General features: G+C 44.0%; 1 protein-coding gene across 4 annotated transcripts; it reads right to left on the bottom strand.

The window, feature by feature from the left end:
- Positions 1–125: 125 nt before the first annotated feature.
- Positions 126–8,647, bottom strand: ASB8 (ankyrin repeat and SOCS box containing 8). Of its 4 annotated transcripts, XM_010837497.1 has the most exons (5): positions 8,534–8,647; positions 7,621–7,754; positions 5,422–5,581; positions 3,811–3,915; positions 126–1,998 (listed from the first exon to the last, which is right to left on the bottom strand). In XM_010837497.1, the coding sequence occupies exons 3-5, from the start codon at positions 5,548–5,550 to the stop codon at positions 1,366–1,368; spliced, it is 867 nt and encodes a 288-aa protein (XP_010835799.1). In that variant the 5' UTR covers positions 5,551–5,581; positions 7,621–7,754; positions 8,534–8,647; the 3' UTR covers positions 126–1,365. The 4 variants fall into 4 exon arrangements, with proteins under 4 accessions (XP_010835799.1, XP_010835798.1, XP_010835797.1 ...); XM_010837496.1 differs by lacking the exon at positions 7,621–7,754 and having other exon boundaries at positions 5,422–5,585; XM_010837495.1 differs by lacking the exon at positions 7,621–7,754.
- Positions 8,648–8,669: the final 22 nt, after the last annotated feature.

Below are 8,669 nucleotides of genomic sequence, written 5' to 3'. Positions count from 1 at the left end.
ATTAATAAATATCAAGCACCATTATCACTGATTCTTCAAAACAGCCTATGCAGGTGGTGTGACAGCCTCAGAGATGACACTGGGACTCGGGACGATGATGTAACGAAAAGTAGGAACAGTCGAAATTTCCAAACTTGCTTTTAGACCTTTTTATTTCCTTTTTTTTCCGTACGTGAGCAAAAAACACCAATAACAAAAGGACAAAAGCAGACATACTTTTTCAAATTAGCTGTGTCAGCAGATTCTGTTCATTTTTATTTATAGTTCCCAATCAGTTAAAAAAAAAAAGTCTTTCACATTTGCATAAGGTCATCTAGAATCAACAACTTGATCTAGCTTAGGAACATGAAGAGTACCTAGACTAAGTATTGTTCACGAAAACAGATCTCTTTTGGGAAGGTGGGTCATCTCAGAGGAAGCTCTTAAGAGTGCTCTTCCCCCACTCCCTAACTCCACCCACACCACCAATGTCTTTTTGTGTAGATCAGTAAAAAGCAAAATTTCCAAAACAACTGAAAACAAACTCCAAACTCTTAGCAGAGTGAATGAAAGACGCATGAGAAAAGGCAGCCCAGCCCACGTCCTCCCCTGCTAGAGCAGACACCTCCCTCTATGGTGGGTGCAGCAAGAGCCGGCCAAGCCCACTGGCTGTCAGGAAGAGAAAGAACTGCATTCGAAGAAAAGTTCTTAGGACTGCTTAGAACCTCCTATCTCCTACTATATGGACAGCAGCAAGATAATCTTTCTAAAATAACATTGCTGAACTACTGTAAGCCTTGGGCACACTCATGGAAAAGGAGCAAAAACTGCCCTTCCCTTCAGTGGTAAGAAGGGGCCAGTCCCTTTTGAATGCCCAGGGATAATTCTAGGGACATCTGGCCCAGTTCTGAACCTGTGCACCATCTGAGGCGGTAGTATCTTCATCTTTGGGCTGCAGCTGTTAGCTGGAATTTTCTTAAACTTCTTCACAGATCAATTAAAATGTTTCTAGAGGGATTCTTCCGAAAGTTAATCATGTTCCCAAAGGCAAACCAAACGCACATGCTAAAAGTACTCTTCATCTGCCCAGAGAAATTCAGTCTCACTGTTGATTTCTTTCCCTAATGAGGGTTGGGGAGACCTCTTCCTTTGCAGGGTGCAATATAAAAGGCCCAGTAAGCAAGAAACAGAAACAAAAGTGAGGGACATTTTTTTGTTTGTTTGCTTGGTTTGGGGAGGGGAGGTGATGTGAAGATTACTGTTGTGACATGTTGCCTTGAAATATAAACCACACAACAGGAACAACTGCTTTTCCTGTTTTCCAAGACAGATGGTGCTACAGGGCAAAACCTTACGCAGAGTTGCCGGCCTGACGTCTCCTCCAGGCTATTCTATGAGTAACAGGTATTCCTTCAGAGAAGCTGGCAGAGGCAGGCCCTTGACGGCATCTGGCAGATACTGGAGTCCCAGGCTCCGGCGCACAGCATAGCGAGAAAGTGTTTTTAGAGTCCCTGGGGCTGAGCACAGAACAGTCAGCTTTTCACACAGCTGCTGGTCTTTGGCCACTTCTCGTGGCATGGTGCCATTTTTCCTTAATTCAAAGTGTCCAACAGCTCTGTGGAGGAGCTCAAAGCAAGAGTCCTCTTTCTCTGTCCCAAGTCCCCTGACTAGCAGAGCCACCAGGCGGGAGATGGGCGTCTGGCCTTTTAAGTTGATGACTCTGACCTCTGCACCATAATCAAGAAGGATGCTGACGCTCTCAAGATTTCCCTTCATGGCAGCCCAGCTAAGCGGGGTGTCATTGTTGTAATCCAGGGCGTTGACAGAGGCCCCGCTCTCTAGGAGGGCCCGCACACACTCAGCATTGTTCTTAAAGGCTGCCCAGTGAAGTGGGGTGTCTCGGTTACCATCCAGTGCATTGGGGTTTGCACCATACTCCAACAGGACCTCCACACAAGCCTCATCTTTCTCAGCTGCATAGTGGAGGGCTGTTCGGTTGTAACCATCCAGGGCATTCACCTGTGAAGAGGGAGTGACTATATCACAGTGTATGGACGATGGGCGGGCAAAGAGGCTTGCATGTGCCTAGCCACTGTCTTTGCTATGTAATTTTCTGAACATGCAGGTCAACAAGCAATTCCCAGGGAGTTGTGCTCAGGATGGAGCTGAGGGGCAAGTAGGAAAACAATAGTCCCCAGACAACCAACACTCTTTATTATGTCCACTGGTTAACTGGCCTGTATCATCTAGGATTTTGCTGCCACATTCTTATTTATTGTTCCCTAGGACCTCTACCACACAGTAAGGGAGAAGAAACAGAAGAAGTCTAAGTACTTGTAACTACTCTGAAAGACATTTATTGGAAGGCAGCTTGAACATACTGGCCAGAGTAAAGGTTCTGGATTATTCTACTTATCCTGACTCACTCTGTATCCTGTGGCTAATGGCAACCAGACTGAAAAATAATGAAGTCAAGTTTCTGTCCATGTAGCTCTGCTGTGTTTTTTAACCACACAGAGCAGCTCAGAACTATTTATCCAAGTCAGCCCCCTGCAAACGTATTTTGTGGGGCCATGAGAGAATCTGGAGGAAAGCATGCCAAGGAAAGAGCACAAATCCTCTGATGCTGAAAAGCTGCTGGCTTGCTACTCAGCATCTCCTATAATATTTGGAGGCTACAAAGATTTCATTTAAATCCTAGGTTTAAATAGTGAATTTTCTCCCCCATAAAATGCACTAAAAAAACCCCACCCCTGAAATATTTAATCTTCAATCTTCTATTTAGCTAAAAACTGCCCCCTCACCCTGGGGATAGTCTCACTTTCATCATTGCTATTAATCACTGCCTTTCACTTCAGGGTCACTCACAAAAGTTACAAGATCGTTCATGACAGGCAGAGAACAGCATGGTTGTGTGGAGGTGGGGACCTAGAGCAGGCTTACCCACCAGCATGTCTGGGGCCTGCACACCTGCTTCATGGCATCTTTATTCAAATGACTGCCTCAACCTGTGCACCCTGAAGATGCCACAAAAGTTGTCAAAACTGCTACTTTATTTATTTAACAGGCACTCGTTTAGTATAATAATTACTACATGCCAGTGTTCTAAACAGTTTCAACCTTATGAAGAATACACCATTTATCATCCTTATTTTATAGATGGGGAAGCTGATGCAAAGAAAGGTTAAGTAACCTGTTCAACATCACAAAGCTGGAAATGACAGCTGGAATTCAAATCCATGAAGTCTGGGTTCAGACTCTCTCTTCTTTTATTCATTATACTACGCTGCTTCTTGCTAATGCCAATAAAAGTTAATCTATGTTTTTTTTTTTAATGTTAAGATACATTAGAAAGACGGTAACAAGATATGGTAAAACAGAAAAAAATGAATGGGCAGAAAGAGCATAAGTAGCTCAATCCCGAGGAAGGGACTGACCCACTGACTTATTTTCCAGTGACAGGCATGTGAGAAGTGCACGCTGGTGGCAAGTCTCAAGTGGTTTAGATTGAATCAGGGTTGAGGGGACTGAACAATCAAAAGAGGACTGAATAGAAATATAAACAATCCCAGAAGGAAGGCTGGGAGATTAACGGGAGATAAAAATTACCTCTTCCCAGAGCCATGATCAGTGTATGAAAGAAAGGCAACGGAATGAAGTACTTTGGATGATTTACCATTACATTTTGTTTGAATATTGGCCACACCAAAGTTACCTAGAAGGTGGGAGCAAGAAGGTGGGAAGAGATAGGAAAAGAGACAAAACATTTTAAGGAAGTGTGAAGCCCAAGTTTTAGTGAATCACTGATGTGACAGTGTTAAAAAACATTACCTCAGCTCCCTTTTCCAGCAGTAACTCCACACAGTCCGCATCGGACACCATGCAGGCACAGTGCAAGGGCTTCAGCGTGCCGTGGGTACAGTTCACATCTGCTCCCTAGGGACAGAAGGAAACTTCAACTGGTGTGCTCAGCTCTGGCTCACCATGCAGGACAAGACTCAGATCAATGTCTGGGGTGGGGGGGGGGAAGGGCTCTAGCTCTGACTGTATTGTAAATATACGGCCAGCCCCAGTGCCTATTCCTATTAATTAAATGAAATTACAATGCCAATATCCAAACCAATACACTGAATGCAACCAATACACTGAATGCACTGAAGATGAATGAAAGGAACTGTCGATGCCTTAGATCAAGTCATTGAGTTTCTCCACAAGTTAGCCTGAAAGATGGCCACGGGGATGGACATCACTAAGGACATAACCTTGCATGTAAAGGCAGTAGAACCTTATCACCAGGCAGGAAAGCTGGAAAAGCAATAGACTTTCTCCGGCTACCGTGCTCTGAAAAAGTCAGGAATGCATCTTTCAGAGAGAAGCCAGGAGAACTGGCATGCTCTTCTTGCCATCTGACAGATGACCGTCACTAACAGTAAGGTCATCTTAATGTTATGTCTTTGTTTATAAACGTATATAGCATATACTTATAAACTAAGTGGCCCCTTGGTATCAGCATTCTCTGCCACCTAGCCCCCACTGGTACTTCTGTTTCATATCTGATGAAGGAGCTGGAGATACAACGGTCTGACCAAAGTCACAGAATGACTCAGCAGCAGAGCTGGAATTAGAATGTGACAAAGTTTCTACTGCTGAGTCTTCTGATACCACTTTTGCTAAGAAAAAGCTAATGCTGTCTGACTTTTCTTCTCACAGCTGTGCCACACAACTCTGAAGCAGCTACAGAGCTCTAGGCTGTAACCAGGATTCTAGAGCTGTTCAAAAGAATGTATAGAAGTAGCCATCTGGATACATTCTCTAGAGATAAAAAAAAATTACCCTGTAACTTCTCTTCAACAGGAATAATATACAGAAAAGCATCAACGCCCTTCCAGGATACTAGCTATTTAAGAGAAGTACAGAATAGTACTGGTTAGATAGCAGACAGTTAAAGTGTTTCCTTAAGTCAAAAATTACCATGCATTTTAGGGATTAATAATCTCTATAGAACTGTAAGTGGTAGCTGTTGTTAGGATAGAAGGCCAGTGATATCCCTCCATGTAATTATTATTATAAACTACAAGGGTTTGAAAACCACTAATGCTTTGCTTTCCTCCTTCTTCCCTTAGCGTAACATGTGTAGAAGAGTTTGAGCTTGCTGAATCCCATATGCCCATACCCAGAGAGAGATTTCACAAAGAGCATGAAACTAGGGTTATCTAGAACATAATTCCCAAAGAAAAATATCATTTGCACAAAGTGAAAGGCAGAAGAGGGAGAAGCAAAACATATGTTAATGGTTAATACACTTTAGAATATTGTAAAAATTGTAAAAACTCCATGATCTTGTGCTGAGTCAGAGCTGCAAATCTGTAATCCATTAGGATTCCCCAGGAACTTTCCCACCTCACCTCCCCAAGGACTCCTGCGTCAGCCCAGTACACTCACCCCTCTGATGAGGTCCTCTACATTGTCGTGTGGGAAGGAGCGAATGGCAGCGATTGTTCGGATTAAGCGCTCTGAGAGAGAGTATTTGCTCTGAATGCTCTGCATAATATACCACATACTGGAACTCATCAAGGCTCAGAGTACGTTCACATGCTCCAAACTGCCTGAAACAAAGATGTTTTAGGCATACACAATACCACTGAGCACACCTGTCCTTAGGGTTACAGGGTTCTTCAAGGCCTTCCCACTAGTAAAACCAGATTTCAGAGAGTCAGTGACTCATTAATACCATTTTTCCTAATCACAAGAAGGAGAATATGATAGTTGCTGAGGGAGCTGGGTAAACTGGACTAAAGGATTCTGACCCTGGGAACCCCGGCTCTACTCTCTGACCTCATCTAGCACAGGACTTCCCCAAATGCTCCAAGCTCCCCATGGAGCTCCTTATGGTTTAAAAAAGACCAAGCCAGGAAAGGGATTCCTGTAAAGGCCAAGGATTTCACAAAACATCTGTTTTCCTCCTCTGAACTATGTGGTCTTTATTATCAGCACCCCCTTTAGGTTACTTGTTACATTTGACCTTGCAGTATAGTTATGTTCATACTGTTTTTCCATCTAAACTGTAATCAATTGGGAGGCAAGGTTCTCCTCTTCTACTTCTTTAGACCATCTCAGGCCAGCCAGAGTCTCACAAAAAGTAGCTATTTAATAAATACTGGTTGATTCACTAAAGGGTATAGGAGTGATTATTACCTGTGAGAAGAAACAGAACAAATGCATTTATGTTAATGATGACAAGCCATCTGTGAAATAGTTTAAAATGGCAAAGAAAAAATGAGAAGTTTTTGAGGTGAAATTCTAAAATAAGGAAGGAATGCCAAAGTATAATTACTCTGGGGTCATCTATATAAAATTAGGAAAAAAGTTTAAAAGTTCTGACTAATGATATATGTTTGCAGTTGCAGGAAAACAAGCAGATTTAAGAGTGAAAAAATGAATTTAAAAATTTAATAATTGGCCATTTGTGACAACTGAGAAGTAGACCTGAGTTCTGTGTTGGAAGAAGAAAATAAAGCAATATTGGCTCAGACAATAAAGAATTTGCAGGTCTGGAAGATCCCCTGGAGAAGGGAGCAGCAACCCACTCCAGTATTCTTGCCTAGAGAATTCCATGGACCTGGTGGGCTAGAGTCCATGGGGTCATAAAGAGTCAGACACAATTGAGTGACTAAACACAACACAATCAAAACAATACTTAAATTCAACTATGATAAAAAGTTTTGGCTCTCTAAGAGCCATATACCAGTTGGGGAACATTTAAGATTACAGCAAAGAAGGCAGAGCATTTCTATGAAAAAGCATATATCAAAAACTGTAAAAAAGCATGGTATGCTCTCTAGGTGTAACCATTTAGGAATCCAGGATCCTATCAAACCACAAGCTCCCTGCCAGTAAATACAGTGTTATTTTTAATAGTGCCTGGCACACAGCAGGTTCTCAATATTTGTTGAATCAATGTAAAGCTTATTACTTAGGACCCTAGAAAAATTTAAGACTTACAGTAATTAGACATCTTATGCACATGATGATTACTAAAGGAAAAACACTAAAATTATTTTGGTCATTTCAAATGATGTAACTTCTGTGATGGACTCTCCCCTTATACATTATGTAGTAATACTATAAACTCTTCCATTCTGCTACTGGGTAGCCATTTATCTGTTTAAAATATATATAGTATTAATTAATGGAAGTTAAAAATCAACCTTTGGCCACTTCATGTGAAGAGTTGACTCATTGGAAAAGACTCTGATGCTGGGAGGGATTGGGGGCAGGAGGAGAAGGGGACGACAGAGGATGAGCTGGCTGGATGGCATCACTGACTCTATGGACGTGAGTCTGAGTGAACTCTGGGAGCTGGTGATGGACAGGGAGGCCTGGCCTGCTACAGTCAATGGGGTCACAAAGAGTCGGACACGACTGAGCGACTGAACTGAACTGAAAAATCAATTCATAGGTATCAATGATTCAAATTAGGGTATTCTCCCTACTTTATTAAGAACAAAGCTTATTTATTCTTAATAAGCTTACACACTTGTTTATATGCCTCTGAAATTTTCCAAATAGTTTAGACTTGGAATACGTTTTAATCTTTGCAACAGCCACGAAACTCCTCAGAGACAAGAGTCTGTATCTTACACTTCATTGTTGCAAGGAAAAAGGGGAAAAGGTACAGACGCATTTGAGTCAGCGATTCCAAGAACAAACAGAGCATCCAAAGTGGAAGGCTTAGCCCAAAGTGGTTCTGTTAACCATTTCTGGGTCAAGATAATCTGAAAAAAAAAAAGAAGAAGACTAGACCCTTGCAATCATTTTCGGAGCTTTCTTGGACTCCAGGCTAAGAAATCCTAACTGAGAATACAACCACTAGTCCTCTGCGGCTGCCTCAAAGCTCCTGCTGAAGAGTGAAACTTCGGGGCACATTGACAACATTCACTGTCAGGAAGGATCACGAAATCTAGACTCGACATATCGCCAGACAGCAGCCTGTCCACGGTTTGACCCTCTGTGGCCCCTTTCCTCTGCTGGAGCAGAAAGCTCCCTCTCTCCCATTTTCTTCCACTTCGGATCCGAAGAAAACACCAAGGGGTTTTTCTTAATGCGAAGCTAGAAGCAAAGGAGGGGAGAGGCGACATTCAGCAGCTCTGGTGCTAGGGAGGCCGGGCTTTCGCCCACAGGCTGGGACGCCCGCGACCCGGCCAGGCGCGCCCCCGCCCCACCGCACCAGCTGAGGGGGCTCGCGGCAGCTAGGTCTAGCCGAGTCTAGGGGACGGAGGGCGAAGACGTGTGGTGTCACTTTCCGCACGGGCTCCGCAAAGACCACAGCAATCCCAGGAGGTCTCGCGGGGCCGGTACTGAAATGGGGGGTCACGAAATCTCCCGGGGAGCCCCAAAGGCGTACCAATCCTCGCCCCGATCTCCTTAAAGCCCGGGACGAGATCCCAGCCTCGAAGGCTGGCAGATCGTGAGCGGGGAGTGGAAGTGCTACTGGGCGTGGTGCCCGAGGTTAGGTACCAGACTGCAGATATTCCTGCCGCGGGGCGACACTCACCGAACCGTGGAGCTAACCTGGGTGGTGAAAGCGGCTGTCAAGGCGTGACCCGGAAGCAGAAGTTGTCTCCCGCGGGCTGCTCTGTTTACAGGTTGGACGACTGGGATGCGCGCCTGCGCACCGACCACCGGCCGAA

This window comes from Bison bison, unplaced genomic scaffold (assembly GCF_000754665.1).
Source record: "Bison bison bison isolate TAMUID 2011002044 unplaced genomic scaffold, Bison_UMD1.0 scf7180017864077, whole genome shotgun sequence".
In the NCBI taxonomy this organism is placed as follows: Eukaryota; Metazoa; Chordata; class Mammalia; order Artiodactyla; family Bovidae; genus Bison; species Bison bison.
Note: the sequence above shows the minus strand (reverse complement) of the source record. Positions and strands in the feature narration are given on the sequence as shown.